Raw genomic sequence first — 27,885 nt, forward strand, 5'->3', positions numbered from 1 at the left:
CTGAGGACACTGTGTGACTGCTTTAAATAGGGGACTGTGATGTAAAGGGGACCATGATGTGAAAGGTATGCTGAAGACGATGATGTAAAGAAGGGTTGGTGGTGTGTTATGGTGCTAATGAGATTCTGACCTCTGCTGGAAGGAAATTTTGCTGACCGAACCTCCGTCAATTTTAATTCAAGACCCCTGGTCTATACCATATTCTCCTCTGAAGGTTGAGCGTTTGGTTGGGAGAAAGTCATGTTGAGTTTCACTTCACTTTTTTTACTCTCCGAGTCATGAATCCCATTCTTCTTATCTGCAGGTCAATATATATACAAATACATAAATCTCTCTGTATATAGAGTATATAAATGAAATAACCCAAACAGAGAGACATTCAATAGAAGGGGCACAGGAGAAAATTCTACTCACCTCCATTGCAACAGCAGACAGACAGGGCAGCCAGGACCACCAGAACCCCCAGGGCCATTCTAATGATATTCGGGACGGTGTATGGGGGAGGTCCAGAAATTGCGGCTGATGCTAAAACACAGGATGGAAGATGTATAAATAGATGTTCTGTGTCTGGAATAATTGTCACTCAAAGCCCAGAATATCTCCTATACAATGAGTCCACCAGAAGTTCTGCTCTTCACTCCCAATAATTCCCAGAGCAGCCTCAATAGACTCGGTATTAACCACTTCAGCCCCTGAGGGATTTACCCCCTTCCTGACCAGAGCACTTTTTGCGATTCGGCACTGCGTCACTTTAACTGACAATTGCGCAGCCATGCGACGTGGCTCCAAAACAAAATAGAGCTTTCTTTTGGTGGTATTTGATCACCTCTGCGATTTTTATTTTTTGCGCTATAAACAAAATAAGAGCGACAATTTTGAAAAAAACACATTATTTTTTACTTTTTGCTATAATAAATATCCCCAAAAAATATATGAAAAAACATTTTTTTTCCTCAGTTTAGGCCAATACGTATTCTTCTACTTATTTTTGGTAAAAAAAAATCACAATAAGCATTTATTGATTGGTTTGCGCAAAAGTTATAGCGTTTACAAAATAGGGGATAGTTTTATGGAATTTTTATTAATAATTTTTTTTTACTAGTTTTGGCGGCGATCAGCGATTTTTATTGTGACTGCGACGTTATGGTGGACATGTCGGACATTTTTTACACATTTTTGGGACCATTGTCGTTTATACAGCAATCAGTGCTATAGAAATGCACTGATTCCTGTGCAAATGATACTGGCAGTGAAGGGGTTAACCACTAGGGGGCGGGGAGGGGTTAAGTATGTCCTAGGGGAGTGATTCTAACTGTCAGGGGGATGGGCAGTGTATGTGACGTCACTGATCTCTGCTCCGATGACAGGGAGCAGAGATCGAGTGACACTGTCACTAGGCAGAACGGGGAGATGCTGTTTACAATGGCATCTCCCCGTTCGTCCTCTCCGTGAGGCGATCGCGGGTATGCCCACGGCGATCGAGTCCGCGGGACCCGTGACCCGGCTCACGGAGATTGCATGCGCGCACACGGCGGCAAATTCATAGTAACGTAGGGGTACGTTACTTTGCGCAGCCGTGCCATTCTGCCGACATATATCTACAGGAGCCGGTCAGGAACCGGTTAAACAACCTCTGGTGAGTCCAATCCGCACTGACACCCAGATAGAAAGTAATTGTGCTGCAAGTTTGAAAACTTGCTAAGCTCTTGCTAGACTTGCCAGGCTTCACAAGTTTGTTGCACAATTGCAGCAAGTCCGCATTTAATCACTCCAGATCAATTTTCTTTGCAAACATTCTGCAAGTCTGCAGCAAGTTCTGGTTCAGTTATGTTGTATAATAGTCATCCCACCACAGGGGGTCACTGTGGCTGAATTTTCATCATTGCTCCCTGCTGTGTGTAAGGTTTTTCTTTAACCACTTGCCGACCGGGCCATTGCCGAAAGACGGCAACAGCGCGGTCGGCTAGTTCTGGGTGGACGTCCATGGACGTCATTCCAGAATGTTGCTCCCACGCGCCCTCTGGGGCGCGCACTCGGGAACATCTGTGACCGCCTGGTCCGGAGGACCCGGCGCATCACGGATCACGGTAAATAGCCACTGATCGCGGCCGTTTACCACGTGATCGTTCCGTCAAATGATGGAGCGATCACATGTAAACAAACCGGCATCACGTCATGACGCCGGTTCCTCCCTCCCCTCTCTGTACTGATAGGTACAGTGCGGAGGAGAGGGGGAGAGGGGGAGAGATGGCAGCGCTGTGGGCTGGATGTTTAGTGCCCACAGCGCTGCTCAATATAAAAAATGGCAATAATCTGCAATACTGCAATACTCTGCAACACTGTGCAACACACTGCAATACTGCAATACTCTGCAACACTGTGCAACACACTGCAATACTCTGCAATACTGCAATACTCTGCATCACTGTGCAATACTCTGCAACACTGCAAAACTCTGCCAATACTCACCAATACTCGCCAATACTCGCCAATACTCGCCAATACTCGCCAATACTCTGCCAATACTAGCCAATACTCTGCAACACTGTGCAATACTCTGCAAAACTGCAAAACTCTGCCAATACTCGCCATTACTCTACCAATAAATTTTAACAGAAACAAAGAATTTTTTTTTTTTTATCGAATTTTCAGTATTTTTGGTTTATAGCGCAAAAAATAAAAAACCCAGCAGTGATTAAATACCACCAAAAGAAAGCTCTATTTGTGTGAAAAAAAGGACAAAAATTTCATATAGGTACAGTGTTGCATGACTAAATTACATGAGTAATTGTCATTCAAAGTGTGAGAGCACCGAAAGCTGAAAATTGGTCTGGTTAGGAAGGGAGTTTAAGTGCCCAGTTGTCAAGTGGTTAATTGGTGCTTTGGCAGTCATAGAATCATTTTGGAAGTGGTGACCATGAGATCTGATATGGAACTCAGGGAGGTAGAAATCAAGGAGTGACTAACCCGAATATCCCATTGGTGTAGCACAATTTGGAATGTTTTTTTTTTCCTTGTTTATATGCTGAGATTTAGCAGAAAATGTGTGTATTTAACGAGAGGTGAAAATAGAAACCTCAAAGACCCGGTGCAAGAAACCTGGTAGTTCCACCACTGTCTAGAGCAGTGTTTCTCAACTCCAGTCCTCAAGGCGCCCCAACAGGTCATGTTTTCAGGATTTCCCTCAGATGAAACAGCTGTGGTAATTACTAAGGTAGTGAAATTGATCAAATCACCTGTGCAAAATAATAGGAAGCCTGAAAACATGACCTGTTGGGGCGCCTTGAGGACTGGAGTTGAGAAACACTGGTCTAGAGGACTACAAATCCCAGCAATACACTAACAATGCAGAATACCACCAGCTATAGGGTGTGTATAGAGAGCCATGCATTGTATATAGAGAGATGACTGCACTGTACTGTGTTGTAAAGAGATCCATGTACTGTACTGTATACAGAGAGATCCATGCATGGTGCTGTATACAGAGAGATCCCTTTCATGGGAATAGGAAAAGGTGGACACTTTTGTCACCATCTATACCTGGCTCTCCTCACTCTACAGAGGTCTCAGGTCACATGATACCTTTCTGGTCTAGGCATGCCTTATATCCCTGACAATAAAGCAGAGAGATGAGTGGAGGGTTCCCCACTACTGGTTTCTCTATTGTGCTGTATTGGGGTTGGTCTATAAATGGCTAGATTTGCCTCCTACATTGTGTGCAATGTCTATCATTTCCCTCTTACATTCTGTTGACGTCTTCTGTAGCTTTATTCCTGGCCGGCTATTCTCTGCAATCTCTGTATTTATGCATCTGTTGCCCCTCGATCTGAAAACACAATGATTCCCATCATGTAATGCCCTGTGTATCTTTGTAGACAGGGCATCACAAGGGCCTGGTATGGAGTTTAGGGGGACCCCCACACCATTTTTTTTTAAATTTTGGTTCAGGGTTCCCCTGTGGGGAATTCCCATGCCGTTTTTATCAATGAACTTCTATGTGTATTGTCGGACCGGCAATGCATTAATAGCTGCGAGTAGTTTTAAATGACTTTTTTTCTTTTGAAATGTCATTTTGCTGTCAGACTGTTCTAAACACGGGAAACATGCGCCCCTTTACAGGCATACTATAGACACCCCCCTGGTACAAAATTTAAAGGAATATTACACTTTTATTGTTTCACTTTAAGCATTATTAAAATCACTGCTCCCGAAAAAACGGCCATTTTTAAAACTTTTTTTTGCATTGATCCTTGTCCCCTGGTGCAGGACCCAGGTCCCCAAACACTTTTTATGACAATAACTTGCATATAAGCCTTTAAAATTAGCACTTTTGATTATTCATGTTCGAGTCCCATAGACTTTAACGGTGTTCGCGTGTTCGAACAAATTTTTTTCCTGTTCGCATGTTCTGGTGAGAACCGAACAGAGGGGTGTTCGGCTTATCCCTGCTCACCACCTGTCAAACACACTGGGATGGAGAGGAGCAGCAGGGCCTGTGAATAAGCCTTTATTTGCATTTGGCGGCAGCACCCTTAGGGCTCTTTCACACGTGATGTCGGGGGGGGGGGATTTGGTAATACCCTGTTGTTGAGCTGCAGTTTTACCGCCCCGATCCCCCCCCCAGCAGCTGAGGGTGTACACACACTGGAGCAAGAATTATGCCCCGTGTTGCTTTCGGTGGTGCGATCGCGATCCATTGAAAAATGGGGCCACTATGGAAGCGCTTCCACACTCCATCCAAAACAAAACCCTCCTGTGACCAGACCTGGGCTTTACCTTTATAAATAGTGAAGACATGATGCTGAGATGCTGGTACTGTACTCTGACATTGGGCCCCATAATAATTATACATGGCCTTATATTGGCAAAATGTCCATGGACATCTGGTAGAGTTACTTACACATCAATAAAAAAGGTTCCCCGTGGGGTTTTGAATTGCAGCAACAAGATACAAAAAATTAGAAAAATATATAATTTTATTTAGAAAAAATTTGTTACATCAAAGAGACATTTGTTTGTGTTAAAACATGAGCTCTGTAGGTGATGCTAATACATGTACATAAAAAATGCAGCCATTGAATACAAAAAGGAATATAAGTATGTCAATCATACTGAAGAACCCCGGTGCGTTTCGACCTATGTCAATCAAAGAAAGACAAGTTACAAGTAAATTTAAGGGAAATTGTTTAAAGAGCACTGTCCCGTACGAGGGTCTTTTCCGTGCGGCCATTGCTCCCATTGTCCCCTTATCAGAACAGAAAATACTTTTTTTATTGCTGAATGGAGAGGTGTTTTCACCTCTCCATTTCACCGATTGTCAGACACATGGCCTAGTTTATATGTTGCTCTGTGAATGCAATGCTTTCTATATAGGCAAAAACAGAGAGGAGTTTTGTTGCTGTATTGCACAGCACACTTACAGTATGCAAATTGGAAATAAGTATTTATCTCTTGGTAGACACAGAGGGGCAGATTTACGAAGCATTTGCACCATGACTTGCGGTGCACGCCAATGCGCAAATGACATTTTCGTATTTACAAAACATTTGCACCGGTAACACAGCGCGATCCCCCATTTACTATTCTCTTCCCGGAGCACGGGAAGAGGCGATCGGTACGCCACTATAGACATGGCGCACGGCATCTTTAAATTAAAATTTAAACAAGCTGGAAGTGCCAATATTATGGGGGTGATGTGGGTGATGTGGGGAAGTGTAGTACTAACTGTCCAAATAACAAATATGGCCAAAATAGAATGAGAAAGTGACTTTCTCTGAACAAGCCGGCAGCACCGGCAAATACATTTAGAGCTGCGGGAGGTGAATTTATACACTGCGCATGCTCAAATGGCATTTGCGCTTGTTCAAATGCTTTGGTTCAGTGCGCTGGCAAAATATTAGTAAATGTCAAGCAACGTAAATGCATTTGCATAGGTTGAACGGGCCCACCTCTAGACTTTTTTTTTTTACGCTGGTTCACTTCGCGGCTATAATGAAATGTCGGTCCGGCAATACACATAAAAGTTCATTGATAAAAACAGCATTAAGAAAAAAAAAAAAATTCAGAAAAAAAAATGCGTGGTGTTCCCCCGAAATTCAATACCAGGCCCTTCAGGTCTGGTGTGGATTTTAAGGGGAAACCCGCGCCAAAATTTTTTAAAAAAAGGCGTAGGGTCCCCCTAAAAATCCATACCAGACCCTTATCTGAGCACGCAACCTGGCAGGTTGCAGGAAAAGAGGGGGGGAAGAGAGAGCAGCCCCCCCTCCTGAACTGTACCAGGCCACATGCCCTCAACATTAGGAGGGTGCTTTGGGGTAGCGGCCCCCCAAAGCACCTTGTCCCCATGTTGATGAGGACAAGGGCCTCATCCCCACAACCCTTGGCCGGTGGTTGTGGGGGTCTGCGGGCGGGGGGGGCTTATCGGAATCTGGAAGCCCCCTTTAACAAGGGGACCCCCAGATCCCGCCCCCCCGTGTGAAATGGTAAGCGGGTACTTTTGTACCCCTACCATTTCACAAAAAAAGTGTCTAAAATGTTAAAAATGACAAGAGACATTTTTTGACAATTCCTTTATTTAAATGCTTCTTCTTTCCATCTTCTTTCTTCTATCTTCCTTCGGTTTCTTCCTCCATCTTCATCTTCTTCTTCCTCCGCGGCATCTTCTTCCCTTCTTTGTTCTCGGGCCGCTCCACATCCATGGGAGGCTCCCGCTGTGTGACGCTTCCCGTCTTCTGACATCAGAGGGGGTGACATCAGAGGGGGTCACCCATTACGTAACGTCCCAACCCCCCTCTGACATCACGGGGAATGCCACAGGGAAGTCCCCGTCAAGTCCCCGTGCATCAGAGGGGGCAGGGTCACCGGGTGGAGAAGTGTCAGAAGACAAGAAGCATCACACAGCAGGAGCCTCCCATGGATGCGGAGCGGCCCGAGAATGAAGAAGGGAAGAAGACACCACGGAGGAAGATGCCGGACAAGAACACCGGAGGAAGAACCAGAAGAACCAGAAGAAGAAGAAGATGGAGGAAGAAACCTAAGGAAGATAGAAGAAAGAAGATAGAAGAAAGAAGATGGGAAGAAGAAGCATTTAAATAAAGGAATTGTCAAAAACTGTCTCTTGTCATTTTTAACATTTTAGACAGTTTTTTTGTGAAATGGTAGGGGTACTCCCTTACCATTTCACACAGGGGGGGCGGGATCTGGGGGTCCCCTTGTTAAAGGGGGCTTCCAGGTTCCGATAAGCCCCCCCACCTGCAGACCCCCACAACCAAAGGCCCAGGGTTGTGGGGATGAGGCCCTTGTCCTCATCAACATGGGGACAAGGTGCTTTGGGGGGCCACTACCCCAAAGCACCCTCCCAATGTTAACGGCATGTGGCCTGGTGCGGTTCAGGAGGGGGGCCACTCTCTCATCCCCCTCTTTTCCTTCGGCCTGCCAGGTTGCGTGCTCCGATAAGGGTCTGGTATGGATTTCTGGGGGGACCCCACGCCAATTTTTTATTTAATTTTGGCGCGGGGTTCCCCTTAAAATCCATACCAGACCTGAAGGATCTGGTATGAATTTTGAGGGGGGCCCCTACGTCATTTTTTTTTTTTATTTTGGCACGGGTTCCCCTTAATATCCATACCAGACCTGAAGGGCCTGGTGTGGAATTTAGGGGGACCCCAAGCCAGTTTTTTTTATTAATTTTGGTTCGGAGTTCCCCTGTGGGGAAATCCCATGCAGTTGTTATCAATGAACTTTTATGTGTATTGTCGGACCGGCAATTCATTAATAGCCGCGAGTAGTTTTAAATGACTTTTTTCCTTTGTAATGTCATTTTGCTGTCAGACTGTTCTAAACACGGGAAACATGCGCCCCTTTATAGGCATACTATAGACACCCCCCAGGTACGAAATTTAAAGGAATATTACACTTTTATTGTTTCACTTTAAGCATTATTAAAATCACTGCTCCCGAAAAAACGGCAGTTTGTAAAACTTTTTTTGAATTGATACATGTCCCCTGGGGCAGGACCCGGGTCCCCAAACCCCTTTTAGGACAATACCATGCAAATTAGCCTTTAAAATGAGCACTTTTGATTTCGAACATTCGAGTCCCATAGACTTCAATGGGGTTCTAACGTTCGTGCAAAGTTTTGGTCTGTTCGCAAGTTCTGGTGCGAACTGAACCGGGGGGGTGTTCGGCTCATCCTTAGTGTATCCGGGGCATGATGGGACTATGCCGTTATAAGAGGCGGGGTCACCCGGTGACATCACACGGTGACCACGCCCCATGCCTATATAAGTCGCCGCACACCTCTTAGACGGCATTACAGCGGGAGAGAGCGTCGTGTCAACATCAGAAGAAGAGAAGAGGGGAGAAGAAGACCGGGTCCCCGCTAGCAAAAGAGCTGGAAGAAGATAGCGGGGGATCCGGCAGAAGATGCCGGACAAGAACCAGACAGCGGACAGTACCCCATACTCATTCACGCAGGGTGGGGGGCTGGGATCTCCAAATCACATCAAATAGTGGGTGTGTTCAGTCAAATTTCACAAAAACAGTAGGAGGGTCTTAAAGGGGCATTAAATACCAGGATTTCATTACATACAGAGTGCAGAGTTGTCACTTGTAAACACAGAAACCAGACTTCTGTGTTTACAAGTGATTGTTGAGAGCAGGCACCAAAGGGTCTGAGCCAGAGGTGGTGGAACTGAGTTCCACCAAGTTCCCTCTGAAAAAAAGCCCTGATGTCTATTATGATCTCCTTAAAAATGCATTATCATTCTAACATTTACATGTATGTTCTAATCCTCCCTGAGTTGGTTGTTGTTCCCCTTGGCTGTCATGGGCTCTGGCTGTGTTTGGTGTGTGCCCCTGGCTCTAGCACGTTTGGGGATGGTGGCCCCCGTTGGCCACTTTTTTGGGCCTCATGGAAGGGTGGGGGGAGTATGGCATCCTTTGCCACTATATGCCCCCCTTCTTTTCTTCCCCCGAGGCGGCCTTCTTTATGTTGGCCGCTGGAGGGAGCATACTCTTGCCGGCGGCGTCCTGCGATCACTCCAGGTGCCCTCTGGCTTGCCGCACATGCGCGAGTTTTCCTCGGCGTGCACGGACATCATGACGTCACGCAGATTTGCAGCGGAAGTGACGACATTTGTCGGCGGGTTCTCCCCGTTCCGGAATGCTGGGGAGACCGTGTGGTGGCCGCCCTTGTGCGGCTCACTTTTGACTCCATTCGGGGGTTTTTTCCCCCTAATTGTTGGGGGAAAAGGAGGCGCCTTTTCCACAACCACAACCAATCGGATTTCTTGACAATTGGAGGGGTGGCATATATAGTTAGGCTCTTATGGATCTAATTCAGATCCTATGCAGCAATCACTCTGGACAGACCTGAATTTCGTTTGTCTTAGAAGTAATGTTATTGATGGGTACTCACTGGACTTTTTTTGTCCACCAAGTTTACTCGATTTATTCTTTATAATATTCTTACCCTTATAATGTTTGGCCCTGTTAGTTCATCCGCTCATGAAAATGGACGTTTGATGCATGACTTTTACGTTTGGTCACATATACTTCTCCCTCACCTTATATGGATAAGTTAAACTTGCCATTAACATTTAGGTAAATAATTTTAGGGTCTTTTTGGAGTACACTGCAGGGTCACATTTTTTGTTCACTCTTTGGTTTTCACTTCTTTTTCTTCTGTCCCATACACCCTGTTTTTCTCGCACTCACTTGGCACTCCATCATCCTCTCACTTTTTCCTTGCACTTTTGTATCAATATATCTGGGTGGTCCCAGTCCTGTTCACTGCACTTCATTTTTATACTATTCCCTCTCATGTCACCTCCATTTGTGTTTTGTTTTGTTTTCTTTCTACACACTTTCATTCACACTCATCCGTCTCATTCCTTCTATATTCTATTCTCCTTTCCCTTTCATAGAATAGAAGTTTGGGAGTCTGGACCCCAACCAGAACTCACCAGAGACAAGAAGGCAAGCAGACTATCACGGTACGATATATGAAAGTACAAATAAAGTATATAAACAATCATAAAAATTTACAAAAATGTATTAGTACAAAAGCCAAGGCAAAAGAATTAAAAGCACAGGTGACTTGGTATTTCGACTAGTTTCACGGGTTTACCGCTTCATCTGAAAATACTGTACAACTACAAATAGACAAAAAGTCAATAACAATACAGTCAGGTATATATGGGAGGATTTTTTAATAATGATAAAGTGGGGAATGAAGGGGGTAGTCAAAATATGAGGCTGCTTACCCAAGCTCCGGTGCAAGCAGAACACATGGCACGCCCAGTGCAGCCTCCCGTGATGACTGGGGGAGATTTTAAAGGATCAGATGGCTAGTGTCTAGGCGCAATAATATACATAGGGTAAAGTTGCCAAATTTATTAAAAAAGTGCCAATAAACCAGTGCCAGTGACAAAACAAGGAACCCAAGGTATAATGGTAGGCTCTCTCTTTGGCTCGCTGGTTTTTGCCCCTCCCCTTTCGGAGTTTGAGGTGGGGGTGTCTTGGCGCATTGCTTGGATTCTCTGGCAGCTCATGGGCACAACAATCAGGAAGTTTCTCTCAGCTGTGATTGGTAAATTTATTCAAACTATTATAATATACGTGTCAAGATCAATATATTTTGCCTGTTAACATTTTGGTTTCTAAATGATTCTACCACTATATATGTATTTTTTTCTCTATAGTTTTTTGCTCCCCCAGAAGAATACCTCCACTGTTAAAGGTTGAAACGCGTCGGGCTTCTTCAGTATGATTTACATATTCATATCATGCTATGTTCTTCCTTTTTGTATTCAATGGCTGCATTTTTTATGTACATGTATTACCATCACCTACAGAGCTCATGTTTTAACACAAACAAATGTCTCTTTGATGTAACAATTTTTTTTCTAAATAAAATGATATATTTTTCAAATTTTTTGTATCTTGTTGCTGCAATTCAAAACCCCACGGGGAACCTTTTTTTACTGATGCCTTATTAGGGATGTGCAGCATTTTCTTTCTCACCACTAGTATAGTTTTCCATTTTGAGTCACTTACACATTCCATGTCTTATATCTGTGGTGGAGTCGGTCAGGTTTAGGGTTTTACTAAACCAAGTTTTTTTTTTTCCTATAAAAATAATAAACATGTTATACTTACCTGCTCTGTGCAGTGGATTTGCACAGAGCAGCCCTGATTCTCCTCTTCTCAGGTCCCTCGCCGGTTCTCCTGGTCCCTCCCTCCTGTTGAGTGCCCCCTCAGCCAGCAATGCTTGCTATGGGGGCACCCGAGCCACAGCTCCCTGTGTCCATTCAGACATGGAGATGCAGTTAGGCCCCGCCCCCTCTCTCCCCATTGGCTAACTGACTTTTGCCGATCAGGAGGGAGAGTCCCATATGGCCGAGGCACCTTGTTTATATCGCTGGATCGAGAGGGGGCTCAGTTAAGTATTAGGGGGGCTGAGGGGAGGCTGCTGCACACAGAAGGCTTTTTATCTTAAAAGAGATGTATGTTTTTTGTTTTTTTTTAACCCATCATACTTACCTAGGTGGATGCTGCATCTGTCCCCTGCCGCCTCTGCACTGAGAACCGAGCGATTGAACACCGCCGATGGCTCGGTCCTCTCACCTCCCCGAGCAGAGAGCTAGTGTCTGTCAGTCAGCATCTCTCCTGCTCTGATTCTCCATGCTCATTGGAGCGCTGAGCTGTGGAGGGGCGGGGAGCGGCTCACTGAGAGACTGAGACGGCCATCAGTCCAGGCAACTGGCGGATCCCGACTTCATTGTCGGGATGACGCGGTGCCTGGACTGATTCCAGTGACGTCAGCAGAGAGCGGACTTCAGCCCACTCTCTGCTGAAAACGGGTCACAGGAGTGCAAAACGAACGACATTCCTGTGACCCAGAGGAGAAGCCCAGAGAAACGAGCTCAGGCTGGACTTCTCCTTTAATGCATAGAATGCATCTTCTGCCTTTACAACCATTTTAAAATATTGTCGATTTTTATATTAAATTTACATTTCCTATCTGATATCCTCTGAAGGGTCATCTCACTGTCTCATTATTGATCAGATATTGATAATTACACAACCAGGACAGTAAATACAGATCTCACCTGTCACATTGAGGAAAGTCCCATTTCCATCTCCGGATATTTGTTGGACGATTTGAAATATAATTTCACAGTAATACATCCCGGAGTCTGACAACTCCACACTGTGCAGGGTGATGGCGGCCGATCGTCCATGGAAGAACTGATCGAAGTTCACTCCGGAGATTCTTCCAGAGAAATACTTATCATTCTCAGAGATCTCCACCCCACTCCTCACTATGTGTCTGTACCACTTGTACCTCCCGAAATAAAAGTTCTCTCCATCGATTCTGTAGTCACATGGTAAGGTTATGGAGTCGCCCTCTGTGGCCCATATTACTGGAGTCTGCCATACATGGATTGTCTGTGATAGAAATCCTGACAGAGAGAAGAGACCGATGAGTGTGACAAGACTATAGAGGAGAAATTACTGTACAAAGATCTGTACTAGATATATAATCATATAATCATAGATAGATTATTAGGATGGAAAGAAAGAAAGAAAGAAAGAAAGAAAGAAAGAAAGAAAGAAAGAAAGAAAGAAAGAAAGAAAGAAAGAAAGAAAGATATCTCGTCAGACAGCAAATACCAATGACCAAGACTATAGAGGAGAAAGAAAGAATAAATACAATTTCCTCCACAGACCTGGCAGGACCCCCAGCATACAGATCAGTCCAATGATGGGGTTCATGTTGCTCTGATGGTTCTGGTCGTCTCCCCTGAATATTCGGTATTACTGGCAGGTCTCTGCGCTGGGCGGAGTGTCTGGGATGGAAAGTTCTCTCTGTGGTCACCTTATGAGATGTCACGTAGACCTCTGGTCCACTCTCTGATCAGACCACTTCCTGGCGATCTCTGTGTATGGTGATTATCATATACGCCCCCGTCACCTCATCAACCACATTCCACATACAGTATCTCACAAAAGTGAGTACACCCCTGACATTTTTGTAAATATTTTATTATATCTTTTTATGTGACAACACTGAAGAAATGACACTTTGCTACAATGTAAAGTAGTGAGTGTACAGCTTGTATAACAGTGTAAATTTGCTGTCCCCTCAAAATAACTCAACACACAGCCATTAACCACTTGACCACTGGGCACTTAAACCCCCTTCCTAACCAGACCAATTTTCAGCTTTCGGTGCTCTCACACTTTGAATGACAATTACTCAGTCATACAACACTTTACCCATATGAAATTTTTATCCTTTTTTTCACACAAATAGAGCTTTCTTTTGGTGGTATTTAATCACCGTTGGGTTTTTTATTTTTTGCGCTATAAAAGAAAAAAGACTGAAAATTTGGTAAAAAAATGAATTTTTCTTTGTTTCTGTTATAAAATTTAGCAAATTAGTAATTTTTCTTCGTAAATTTTGGCCAAAATTTATACCGCTACATATCTTTGGTAAAAATAAGTACAACTTGGTGTATATTATTTGGTCTTTGTGAATGTTAGAGAGTCCAAAAGCTACGGTGCCAATATCTGAAAATTGATCACACCTGAATTACTGACGGCCTATCTCATTTCTTGAGACCCTAACATGCCAGAAAAGTACAAATACCCCTCAAATGACCCCTTTTTGGAAAGAAGACATTCCAAGGTATTTAGAAAGATGCATGGTGAGTTTTTTTGAAATTGTCATCTTTTCCCACAATTCTTTGCAAAATCAAGATTTTTTTTTTCTTTTTTTTTTTTTTCACAAAATTATCATATTAGAAGGTTATTTCTCACACACAGCATATGCATACCACAAATTACACCCCAAAACACATTCTGCTATTACTCCCGAGTATGGCGATACCACATATGTGAGACTTTTACACAGCATGGCCACATACAGAGGCCCAACATGCAGGGGAGCACCTCCAGGCGTTCTGGAGCGCCCAGGCCAATTCTGACATTTCTCTCCTACATGTAAAAATCATAATTTATTTGCTAGAAAATTACATAGAACCCCAAAACAATATATATATTTTTTTTAGCAAAGACCCTAGAGAATACAATGGCGGTTGTTGCAACTTTTTATCTCGCACGGTATTTGTGCAGCAATTTTTCGAACGCGTTTTTTTGGGGAAAGAAACAGTTTTGTGCTTTAAAAAAAAACAAAACAGTAAAGTTAGCCCAATGTTTTTGCATAATGTGAAAGATGAAGTTACGCCGAGTAAATAGATACCCAACATGTCACCCTTCAAAATTGCACACTCTCGTGGAATGGTGCCAAACGTCGCTACTTAAAAATCTCCATAGGTGACACTTTAAAATTTTTTCCTGGTTACATGTTTTGAGTTACAGAGGAGGTCTAGGGCCAAAATTATTGCTCTCGCTCTACCGATCGCAGCGATACCTCACATGTGTGGTTTGAACACCGTTTTCATATGTGGGCGGGACTTACGTATGTGTTCGCTTCTGCATGCGAGCACACGGACATGGGCGCTTTAAATTTTTTTTTTTTTTTTTTTATTGTTTATTTTACTTTATTTATTTTAGTTTGACACTTTTTCCCCCCCCAAAAATTTTTTGATCACTTTTATTTCTATTACAAGGAATGTAAACATCCTTGTAATAGGAATATGGCATGACAGGTCCTCTTTACAGTGAGATATGTTGTCAATAAGACCCCACATCTCACCTCTAGGCTGGGAAGCCTGAAATAATAATAAAAAAAAAACGATCTTGGCTTCGATCGTAGCGGTGAGTCGGTAGAAGCACCGGAGGGTGGCGGGAAGGGGGGGGCGTCCCCTCTCGCCTCCCATAAGAATGATCAAGCAGTGGAACAGCCACTATGATCATTCCTATGGTGTAGGAAATCGCTGGCTGAAAAAGCTGATATCTGAATGATGCCTGTAGCTGCACCCATCATTCAGATATACCCGCTCAAAGTCAGGGAGGTCATATGACTGTGGGCGGGAACTGGTTAAAAATTGCGGAGTATTGCGGGGTATATTGCAGAGTATTGCGGGGTATATTGCAGAGTATTGCGGGGTATATTGCAGAGTATTGCAGGGTATATTGCAGAGTAGTGCCCGCGTATATTGCAGAGTAGTGCCGGGTATAATGCAGAGTAGTGCCGGGTATTATGCAGAGTATTGCAGGGTTTTATGCAGAGTATTGCAGGGTATAGTGCAGAGTATTGCAGGGTGTTATGCAGAGTATTGCAGGGTGTTATGCAGAGTATTGCAGGGTGTTATGCAGAGTATTGCAGGGTATAGTGCAGAGTATTGCAGGGTGTTATGCAGAGTATTGCAGGGTGTTATGCAGAGTATTGCAGGGTATAGTGCAGAGTATTGCAGGGTGTTATGCAGAGTATTGCAGGGTGTTATGCAGAGTATTGCAGGGTGTTATGCAGAGTATTGCAGGGTGTTATGCAGAGTATTGCAGGGTGTTATGCAGAGTATTGCAGGGTGTTATGCAGAGTATTGCAGGGTGTTATGCAGAGTATTGCAGGGTATAGTGCAGAGTATTGTAGGGTATTATGCAGGGATGGCTGAGCATTGAGGGATGGATGGATGTGACAGCAATTGTCACTGAGCACCGCTGTGAGCACTACACATACAGCCCACAGCGGTGCTGCCATCCGATCCCTCCCCCTCTCCCCTCGCACTGTACCGATCGGTACAGAGAGGGGAGGGAGGAACCGGCGTCATGAGATGACGCCGGTCTGTTGACATGTGATCGCTCTGTCATTTGACGGAGCGATCACATGGTAAACGGCCGCGATTAGCGGCCGTTTACCGTGATCCGTGATGCGCCGGGTCCTCCGGACCCGGCGGTCACGGAAGTTCTCGGGTGCGCGCCCCAGGGGGCGCGCGAGAGCAGTATTCTGGGAGGACGTCCATGGACGTCCACCCAGAACTAGCCGACCGCGCTGTTGCCGTCTTTCGGCTATGGCCCGGTCGGCAAGTGGTTAATGTCTAAACCGCTGGCAACAAAAGTGAGTACACCCCTAAGTGAAAATGTCCAAATTGGTCCCAATTAGCCATTTTCCCTCCCCAGTGTCATGTGACTCCTTAGTGTTACAAGGTCTCAGGTGTGAATGGGGAGCAGAAGTGTTAAATTTGGTGTTATTGCTCTCACTCTCTCATACTGGTCACTGGAAGTTCAACATGGCACCTCATGGCAAAGAACTCTCTGAGGATCTGAAAAAAAGAATTGTTGCTCTACATAAAGATGGCCTAGGCTATAAGAAGGTGGCTAAGACCCTGAAACTGAGCTGCAGCATGGTGGCCAAGACCATACTGCTGTTTAAAAGGACAGGTTCCACTCAGAACAGGCCTCGCCATGGTCCACCAAAGAAGTAGAGTGTACATCCTCAGCGTCATATCCAGAGGTTGTCTTTGGGAAATAGACGTATGAGCGCTGCCAGCATTGCTGCAGAGGTTGAAGGGGTGGGGGGTCAGCCTTTCAGTGCTCAGACCATATGCCGCACACTGCATCAAATTGGTCTGCATGGCTGTCATCCCAGAAGGAGGCCTCTTCTAAAGATGATGCACAAGAAAGCCTGCAAACAGTTTGCTGAAGACAAGCAGACTAAGGACATGGATTACTGGAACCATGTCCTGTGGTCTGATGAGACCAAGATAAACTTATTTGGTTCAGATGGTGTCAAGCGTGTGTGGCGACAACCAAGTGAGGAGTACAAAGACAAGTGTGCCTTGCCTACAGTCAAGCATGGTGGTGGGAGTGTCATGGTCTGGGGCTGCATGAGTGCTGCTGGCACTGGGGAAGAGGACTCCAGTGGCAACATATGAAGGTCTGGTGAACTCCATGCCCAAGGGGGTTAAGATAGTGTTGGAAAAAAATGGTGGCCACACAAAATATTGACACTTTGGGCCCAATTTGGAAATTTTCACTTAGGGGTGTACTTACTTTTGTTGTCAGCAGTTTAGACATTAATGGCTGTGTGTTGAGTTATTTTGAGGGGAGAGCAAATTTACACTGTTATACAAGCTGTACACTCACTACTTTACATTGTAGCAAAGTGTCATTTCTTCAGTGTTGTCACATGAAAAGGTATAATAAAATATTTACAAAAATGTGAGGGGTGTACTCACTTTTGTGAGATACTGTATATTAATGAGGATCGGAGAGTATAAAATATCTGGAATTCTGCATCTTCTGCTTGTATGACACTGAATAGTCTGTGAAGCCGCTTCTGGGCAGAATGTATAGATATTTCCTCCACAGAGACAGTCATTATCTATGGAGGAGGCAGTAGTGGATACTCATTGACACTTTGCTTTATAAGTGTTTCCTGGCCGTTCTCAGTTCACACTCTCACTCCACACACTCCGGATCTGATAGGAGATCACACACCCATCTCAGAGGACTCAGAGTCTGGGAACACCTCTATTCAGTAATGACCTGCGGGAATATTACATACCGGCCATATCCCACAAGTCCTATGGAATAGCTCATTGTTGTCAGGCAGAAGGTGTCTGTGTATATATATATATATATATATATATATATATATATATATATAGAAAAAAAAATCTGTCCTAAAGCCTCAACTGTCATGAATAATCCCTATAATTTATTTAATTTGTTTATTTCTTATGATTGTCAGCTCCATCTACTGGGCATAATGTAGTATTTACCTAAAATACTTTAATCTGGAAAATAACGCATTATGACCACTAGATGGAGGTGATGATCATAGGAAATAAATGATAGACACTTTACATGGATTATTCATGAGGTATTCTCTTGATTCTTTATAAATAGACGCCTTAACCCTACACTACCTGATACTGATATACCGTGATACCAATGAGCATAAATTGTCATTAAACCCTCCGTGTGCAATAGGCCAGGAATTCAAAAGGCAATAACAGTCCACTAAGATGAACTCTCCTATGATAATGTGAACGAATCGTGTTACTTGACTGATGTACAAGCCTCAGATATGTGATAGATATTTTCCTCAATCCACCAATTTTCCCAATCCTCAATCCATCATAATCATTCCTTACTGCAGATGACCCCACCCCGTGTGATATGTATGGTGGGGTTAGAGGCAGTGTAGAGGACAGTGATGTCCTATGGGTGGGAGTGGAGGTGTATTCTCTGTGTTGTGTGAGCTGTTCATCAAAGAGGCCTCCAGGTAGATCACTGAGGACACTGATAGATAATATCCTCCTCACCTCTATGTTGGAGACATCAATCCCAGACTTTATTGAATGGAACGAGGAAGGGAATGGATCTCCAGGTACCACACACACCTCTCTCCATGCTGGGGAACACTGTGGCTGTGACATCACAGAGGAAGAATTTGAGGGGGAACATCTGAGTTTTCTACATCATCCAATCTTTCTGGAGGAGAAGGAAGAAAGCATCTCATTGTACACATAGCACATTTGAGATGAGATTTTCACCCCGTCTCTTACATAGGACAATGGTGACAATGACATTGTAGAAACTTTGCATTGATGGTGGAGAATGTTATCTGATACAGGTACATCAATGGACATGACGGGCTATTGCAGGAAGGAGTTTAGGCATTTCAAAGGAAATTCTGTGTATGCAGCTATTATAGGTGTAGTTTATAAATGCTATATTCTCTCATAATGAATGGAGGTTGCCTAGAACGTGCTTGAAGGTTGCATTCTACACATCATTTTCCAATCTTTTCATACACTTTACTTTGTATTGATTGATTAACAACATTTTGTTGAAATGGCATAGATTTATATTCACCCCAAAATATAATCAACAAAATATGCTGATTAAAATGATATCACATTAGTGTGACTTTTATGTAACATAGAGGAATGGTAAAGCTCATGGTGAAGGTATGCTTTTTCCTTTAGGAGAACTTTATTCCCCTTTCAATGCTTCATTATAATGTACTCAGAGGGAAAACGGTTTACACAAACTGTTAGTGATACATTAAGATCAGATTAAATTGGGTTGATTGATGGGGGAACAGATTAGCATGACAGCTACTTTTTCATAGCTCTGTGATCTCTGAAGATTTGAATGACCTTGTATTTACTTATGTAAATATTTGATGCTTGAGTAGTGAATGCAAATGTCATCCAGATCATTTCCCTGGATGTTGTCTTATGCATATGCTTCTCTTAATGCATCTGTTTTTCCTGCTCCCCTCAATACTCCTGTGTGCTCCTGCTTCTATCACTGCTCCTGTGTTTTCCTGCTTCTCTAACAGCCCCTGTCCATCCCTGCTTCTCCAATTGCTCTTCCAGCTTCTCTCATGGCTCCTGTGTGCTCCTTCTTCTCCTATGGCTCCCTTGTGTTCCTGTTTCTCTCATGGCTCCTGTGTGTGCCTGCTTTTCTCATTGGTCCTATGTGCTACTGTTTCTCTCATGGCTCCTGTGTGTTCCTGCTTCCCTCACTGCTCCTGCTTCTCCTACTGATCCTGTGTGTTCCTGCTTCCCTCACTGCTCCTGTGTGTTCCTGCTTCTCTCACTGCTCCTGTGTGTTCCTGCTTCTCTCACTGTTCCTGTTTCTCCTACTGATCCTGCGTGTTTCTGCTTCCCTCACTGCTCCTGCTTCTCCTACTGATCCTGTGTGTTCCTGCTTCCCTCACTGCTCCTGCATGCTCCTGCTTCTCTCACCGCTCCTGCGTGTTTGTGCTTCTCTCACTGCTCCTATGTGTTCCTGCCTCTCTTACTGCTTCTGTGTGTTCCTGCTTCTCTCACTTCTTCTGCATGCTCCTGCTTCTCTCACTGCTCCTGTGTGATTCTGCTTCTCTCACTGTTCCTATGTGTTCCTGCTTCTCTCACTGCTCCGGTGTGTTCCTGCTCCTCTCACTGCTCCTGTGTGTTTTTGCTTCTCTCACTGTTCCTATGTGTTCCTGCTTCTCTTACTGCTCCTGTGTGTTTCTGTTTCTCTCACTGCTCCTGTGTGTTTCTGCTTCTCTCACTGCTCCTGTGAGCTCCTGCTTCTCTCACTGCTCCTGTGTGTTCCTGCTTCTCTCATTGCTCCTGTGTTTCTGCTTCTATCACTACTCCTGTGTGCTGCTGCTTCTCTCACTGCTCCTGTGTGTTTCTGCTTCTCTCATTGCTCCTGTGTGTTTCTGCTTCTCTCATTGCTCCTGTGTGTTTCTGCTTCTCTCACTGCTCCTGCATGCTCTGCTTCTCTCACTACTCCTGTGTGCTCCTGCTTCTCTTACTGATCCTGTGTGTTCCTGCTTCCCTCACTGCTCCTGTGTGTTCCTGCTTCTCTCACTGCTCCTGTGTGTTCCTGCTTCTCTCACTGTTCCTGTTTCTCCTACTGATCCTGCGTGTTTCTGCTTCCCTCACTGCTCCTGCTTCTCCTACTGATCCTGTGTGTTCCTGCTTCCCTCACTGCTCCTGCATGCTCCTGCTTCTCTCACCGCTCCTGCGTGTTTGTGCTTCTCTCACTGCTCCTATGTGTTCCTGCCTCTCTTACTGCTTCTGTGTGTTCCTGCTTCTCTCACTTCTTCTGCATGCTCCTGCTTCTCTCACTGCTCCTGTGTGATTCTGCTTCTCTCACTGTTCCTATGTGTTCCTGCTTCTCTCACTGCTCCGGTGTGTTCCTGCTCCTCTCACTGCTCCTGTGTGTTTTTGCTTCTCTCACTGTTCCTATGTGTTCCTGCTTCTCTTACTGCTCCTGTGTGTTTCTGTTTCTCTCACTGCTCCTGTGTGTTTCTGCTTCTCTCACTGCTCCTGTGAGCTCCTGCTTCTCTCACTGCTCCTGTGTGTTCCTGCTTCTCTCATTGCTCCTGTGTTTCTGCTTCTATCACTACTCCTGTGTGCTGCTGCTTCTCTCATTGTTCCTGTGTGTTTCTGCTTCTCTCATTGCTCCTGTGTGTTTCTGCTTCTCTCACTGCTCCTGCATGCTCTGCTTCTCTCACTACTCCTGTGTGCTCCTGCTTCTCTTACTGCTCCTGTGTGTTTCTGCTTCTCTCAATGCTCCTGTGTGTTTCTGCTTCTCCCAATGCTCCTGTGTGTTCCTTCTTCCTTCTTTGCCTCTGCTTCTCCTACTGATCCGGTGTGTTCCTGCCTCCCTCAATGCTCTTATGTGCTCCTACTTCTCGAACTGCTTCTCTCAATATTCACAGCACTGGTGACTGCTCATTCTCCTGTCTACTTCATGGGACTGTTGATCAGCTAGGACATTTAGGCACTCACAAATTGTGTCTGTTACCATTTATTGCACAAAAAACAAGAGAAGTAGTCCTGGGACTTTAGATGAGGTGAGAGAGGTTTAGCCAATGTTCACAACTGTGTGATTCACAACTTGACGGTTGGATAGAGCGGTCACATCTCTAAGAACAAACTGACAACCATTGGATATTTTTCATTCCATTGAGATATTTTCTAGACATGATTTTAAGGGGCTGTGGAGACCGTAGTGTGAAATACCCCTATCCAGAATGTGCTGATCCTCTGGATGTTCCCCTGTTGTGGCTTTTGTCTGCTCCGCCTCCTCAGCTCCCGAGCTGGATGCACTACATGGCCGCCATCTTGATATCCAGTGTTTGGCGATTTATCTCAGCCTTTCGATACAACATTCATGCATCCGCCCCTGAAGAAGCGAGCAGGGTCTTGCAAAATGCATAGGGCTTTATTGATGCTTGTTTATGGCGGTACATGCTGGATATTATTGATGTCTGCATTATGTTTACATACTTTCCTGTCCATATGTATGTACATTTTATTTTTTTATTGTGTATGTGTATTTACTGACCCAGCAACTTTCAAGTTGTATTATTGCTCATTGATGTATAACATTTGTAATAAATCTTTACATATTTACTTTCATCTGTGTTGTGTACATTGGCTATGCCGGGTAACTTGGTGGAGAAAGACTGCGCTGTACAACAGTGAAACAAACAAAACGAAAGCTGCCAACACTCAAATGTACAAGGTTCCAAATGAATAAAAAAGTGACAGTGTGGCGCTGCTAGAGAAATAGAAATGTATCCTAAGTGAGGTGAACTAAAAACAAATATAATGTGCCAAAGTACTGAAACCAAACAGAAGTAAACAAGATTGTGTGCAACACAATAGGTGTGTGTAACGTGAAGTCCACAGGGATGTAGAGTAATGCATTCAGAGGTACACTTCAGCGGTAAATAAATACTCTTACCAGCTGTGGTGGACCCTATATGTCATACGACAAAGGGGTCATAGAGGCTTGAGATCCTATGGGGTATGGATCAGATGCTGCTCAGGTACTGGACGTAGGAGGATGGGGCAGGTCTGAAGCGGTGTCCCCAACTCTCGGTCCGTAGATTCCACAGGTACTCTGCAACCAAACGATCGTCTCCCAAGGTATTCCCACATAGGCTCTAAAGGACAACCATAAAAGAAGAGGGAAGGAGGACTTCAATAGTGCAGGTAAAACCAAATGGTTTTATTGGTAAAAGTCAATTATCAGATACTGGTACAATAAAAGTGATCACAAAAAAGGAATGATAAAAAGTAAAAGCAATGTGGGGTACAAGGAATGCTAGCATGACTGTCGTTTTCCATTATTCCACCCTTAGAAAAGAGCAAACCCTGAGATGAATGTTCCTGAGATCACACTGCCAGTAAAGTAAATGGGCTTAGGACATTCACAATGAAACTTATTATTCACTGAGATGTCAATCTTCATGGAATCCAACATTAGAGCAGTGTGTGTGTTGCTTGATATTGCTTAGCTGATATTCAGTGTCCATCTTGACCTAATCAGGTTCCACTGCAAAGTATCTGGCAGTTGTCCTATGCCAATATTTACATCAGAGTTTCCATGTGTCTTTTTTACGTGTTCCTGTTGCTGTGCTACATGCCACAATCTGCCATATATACAGTCACTATAAATTGTAATAAAAAACTACAAATAAAAAAAAAAAAAAATAACTTTTGTGCTGTTTGGAAATTTTGCAAACAGCTTTAATTTTTTGCCGACATATCTGTGGCCCTTTAAATGAAGTTGGTCTACAGGAGAAAGAAGGACATCATTCTGTGGGTTAGGGCCAGTGCAGTTGATCTGCAAGCTCCTGAAGACCTTGTAGGGATTGAGCTTTGCTATATACAATATCTACAGTATATACTCAAAACATGAAAGGTGGAGGTGGGGCAGTGCTGGGGAACTGAGAGAGTGTGAGCTAGATGGAATATGGTGGCGCATCATGGGAATACAGAATTGCAATCAATTAGCCAAAAGGTGGTGAGCTTCTGGGGGTGTTTTTGGAGGTTTCTGTAATATAATAAGTTGAGTCAATGTTATCTGCATTTTCTTGGGTGATAAGACAACCATTGCCAATCAGTAACATCATTTTCAGGGTGTCTCTGTTCCTCCGATTTCCTTACGGCTCCTCCAGTCTCATCTTCATATCTTGCGGTCCTTTGTCACAGCTCAGTGGGTTGGACATTGTCCATACCAATAGCCACATTCTCTGAAGGTGGAATGTTTGGTTGTGAGGAAGCCATGTTGGGTTTCAGTTCTCTCTCCAGATGGTGACTCCCACCCCCTTATCTGTAAGACAATAATATACAATAATGTAAATCTCTCTCTCTCTCTCTCTCTCTCTCTCTCTCTCTCTCTCTCTCTCTCTCTCTCTCTCTCTCTCTCTCTCTCTCTCTCTCTCTCTCTCTCTCTCTCTCTCTCTCTCTCTCTCTCTCTCTCTCTCTCTCTCTCTATATATATATATATATATAAACATTGAAACCAATAAAGGTATATTTTATAGAGGGGGCAACGGAAAAAGTTCTATTAACCTCAGCTAGAACAGCAGAAAGACAGATTGACCAGGACCAGCAGAACCCCCAGGATGAATTTAATGATATTCAGGATGGTGTACAGGGAATATTTGGAGTCCATGGCTGGGAGTGCTGCTAAAACACAAGATGGAAGATGTTTGATTAGATTTGTTCTGTGTCTGGAATAATCGTCTCTCTAAGCCCAGAATATCTCCCATACGAGTCCACCAGACATTCTGCTCTGCACCCCCAATACAACCCAGAGCAGCCTCAAATAATTGGCCAATAGACTCAGTGCAGCACTAAGAAACATCTGTTTTTCCTTTTTATGGTGTCTTTATGGCATGGTGCTTGAGTACATCGAAAGGAATGGAAATGGTGCTGAGAAGAGGACCGGAGAAGAAGGTTTCCTACTAGACATAAGTGGTTTATACAATTCAGTGTGATGAGTGAATCATGACCCACTTAGGGGTCTAAGACTGGGTTCACATATGCTGCAGCTGCGGTTCACAGCATGGGGTCTGGTGCGTCCCTGTTCACTAATTCAGGTGCAAATTACATCCACATTTTTGCCTGAATTTGCCCCTGAATAAGAACCGAAGACATACAGGGCCCTTTTTAAATGCAGACTGTGGCCGCCATGTCAATTGGATGCGGGGAGACCCACATCCAATTTGCATATGTGTGTACCTAGCCTTAGAAGGAGAATTATCAAAAGAGATGGAGTTTTTTTATAAAAACTCATATGCTATTGGTCAGCCAACATCCAAATCTTAGATACGGTACAAAGTTTTCCCCTCAAGGGTGGGACTTTAAAGGCATAGATTGTCAGACATATCATATAGTAAAAAATAACAAAATTTTATTAAACAATGTATCAAAAATTCATAACATACATATATTAGCATATATTAAAATTGTCTGTGCAAATGGCTTTGGAGTATATGATATCTCTGGTAAGACTCAGAGAACAAATACACTCAAAGAGTGGACATAGACATATAAGCATAGGATCAAAAGCATTCGATATATCCTACGCGTTGCGGAATGTCCTACACTCCTTCTTCAGGGATGAACCGATATGAAAAATATTTTCTACATGTAACAATCTAAAATACAAAGAAATACATATTTTAACAACAACATAGCTCAGTCAGTGTTTAAATCAGATGTAACAAAGCATGCATATATGTCGCTGTTGTACTCACACGTCCAACATGCCACCAGAGCCTTAAGGAATGGCCAACTAACCCCAAGAAGCACAGATATAGCAAGCTGGAATTAAAAGATAGGTGAGTTCCTGATTGGTGGAGAAAGTGGATGCAGAAACAAAGCTGAAGGCGAACCGAGACCGCAAACAGCAGGAAGCTGGGAATGAAACAAAAAAACTCTCAAAGTATATAAACTAACACTGAATATTTTATTTTATTTTAGTCCCCCATCTTTTTTCCACCATTGTTACCAAAAAGCCTCACATAAAGAGGTTGGTCAAGAGGTCAAAGCGGGGCCCATCTAAGTTAAATTGATTTTATAATATTCAAACAAAATATACGTATACATAAATATATATATATATATATATATATATAAATATATATATATATATATATAAATATATATATATATATATATATATATATATATATATATATATATATATATATATATATATATATATATATATATATATATATATACATATATACACATAGGCATACAAAGAAATATATACAAAAAGTATCAATAAAAATATACCTCAAAAAGGTGCTGTGTGTGCACATGCACAAGCAACATGGGATGAAAAGTGGCACACTGGGTCAGGAGGATATGATGTAGGTCCCTGGTCGCATACAGTATAGGCTGATAAGAAATATGTATCAGAACTCCAAATTACAATTTAGTAGCTTGAAAAGGATCCAGGCAGAAACTCAAAAGCATCACCCAGGTACAATGATCCAACAGAGATATAGTCTATAAATGACAGGGAAGGTAAAGTAAAACCAGGATAGATGTGGCCTTTGGATAGTCATTTTGTTGAAATAAAAATTGCAGAGGAAAAAAAATAGCATATTACCCGAATCAATGTTTCGCTGTTAAGCTGCCTTGCCAGAAAACACAGCACTAATGCACCATTGCTAAAGCAAGCCTACATATAGGAGCTAATTGAACAAACCTCCCCTTTCTAGCAGGCGTGGGTGATTATGTCTGATGACAATCATCCACACCCACACAACAGCTGATACCGCGATTCCCCAAGTGCGCTGCGCACGGCTGTCACCCCCTGCCCACATCTAAGATGGCGATGCAGGAGGAGTGGCGTTGTGCTCCCACCGACACGCATGCGCGATCGCCCAGGGAGCCACTAAACATGAAGAAGAGACTGGCGATCTCTTCTACTGCAGGGGCGCCTGCATGGAAAATGACAACAGTGCTGATAGTGGCATGACAGTGGGAGGTGGGACATGGATGGAAGGGAAAAAGATAGCATCGACCTCAGTGGAGGTAGGGCCGATGATGCCCACAAGGTGGGGGAGATCGCAGGGAGATAAGCCGAGCGGGAGCATAGAATTGGATCAAGAGTGGAACACTCGGTCCAAAAACTGCCCAGAACGGCCTGGGCGTGCCGGGATCGCCCGCAGATGAATCGCATGGCCCACTGTGTATGCCATCATCAGGGGGAAAAATAATAATTAAATAAAAAATAAAAATAGGAAAAAATATATATTAATATAGACAGAATAGAAAGGAATGGGGTCAGGCAGAGAAAATGGCATATGGGAATAGAAAAGAAGCAAAGTAGACCAAGAGAGGCCCTAGTGACATACGGCACCAACAAGCAAAACAACACAGATGCATATGGATAAAAGATCAAAGGCAAAACATTTTTTGGGGTACACGTGCCCCAATAACCATGAACTGTCGTCATAAAATGAGATGAATAAACTAAATATTGTACACATAATGAGTGGATCATATGTATATGTGTAAAGAGAGGGGAAGAAAGAGAGCAGAGTAGAGAACCAGAGAGGATGGTTGTGTCGTAAAAAACAAAACATATATAAATATCTCACTCTTTTTTCCATACCTCCAGACACAAACCCCTCCAGAAAGGGCCTGTAATTGACTGCCTCATTCAGGCCTGGAAAGGTTGTGGCCTGGAGCTTAAAAATCCACTTAAGTTCTTTTTGTAGAATGGTTTTGTTCCAGTCTCCCCCTCATGCACTGGGGTGAACTCTATCCAGGACCAAAAACTTGATCCTCGGACAGATACCGCAGTGCAGGGACAGAACATGTCTTCCAAGGGGGAGATCTGGAACACATTTTTTCATGCTCAAAATATGTTTGGACATCCTAGATCGTAGTTCAACCTTTGTTTTGCCTACGTAAAACGAGCCGCAATTGCAGAGTAGCAAATATACCACCCCCTGGTCTTACAATTAGCGAAATGCGCCGCTTTAAAGGGCCCTCCATTTGGCAGCACACATGTGGGTCCCACCTGTATGTATGGACAAAAGGTGCAACCCCCACATGTGTATGTGCCTAGGGTTTTGCAGGGATCGCCCCGATTCTCACCCTTGAACTCGCTTTGAACAATGCAATCTCTAATTCATGTGGCACATCTAAAGGTGATGAGTGGTTTTGTTGACACAAACCTGCCCAAATTGGCATCCATGGAAAGAAGGTGCCAATATTTCTGCAGTATATTGTGAATTTTATTATGTTGGTTGGAATAGGATATTATAATTCTAGTCGCAATAGAGTTTTGGGCATCACATATTTGTTTATGAGAATATAGAAGTTCATGTCTTGTTTTTTCCAAAGATTTTTTGTAGGCCTTCTTGAGGCAGGTTTTGGAGTATCCTCTCTCCAGTAATCTAGTTTGTAACTCTTTTGCTTCGATTTGAAAGGTTTTCTCGTCGGAGCGATTCCTTCTAGTGCGTAAATACTGACTGAAGGGTATGGAAGTCAAGAGAGGACGTGGATGAAAGCTGGATGCGTGGAGTATAGAGTTTCCTGCCATTGGCTTCCTAAACAGGCGAGTCTGGATGGCACCGCCCTCTGCACGGAGGATGGTGACATCCAGAAAGGTCACCTCGTTTTGATGGTAGGTCAT

At 43.7% G+C, this 27,885-nt stretch overlaps 1 protein-coding gene across 1 annotated transcript; it reads right to left on the bottom strand.

Moving 5' to 3' along the window:
- LOC141102847 (uncharacterized) lies at nucleotides 1–27,885 on the bottom strand. The gene is made up of 4 exons (XM_073591875.1): nucleotides 27,425–27,885; nucleotides 12,114–12,502; nucleotides 415–525; nucleotides 1–298 (listed from the first exon to the last, which is right to left on the bottom strand). The coding sequence occupies exons 1-4, from the start codon at nucleotides 27,883–27,885 to the stop codon at nucleotides 192–194; spliced, it is 1,068 nt and encodes a 355-aa protein (XP_073447976.1). The 3' UTR covers nucleotides 1–191.

Source organism: Aquarana catesbeiana, linkage group LG07 (genome assembly GCF_042186555.1).
Source record: "Aquarana catesbeiana isolate 2022-GZ linkage group LG07, ASM4218655v1, whole genome shotgun sequence".
Taxonomy (NCBI): Eukaryota; Metazoa; Chordata; class Amphibia; order Anura; family Ranidae; genus Aquarana; species Aquarana catesbeiana.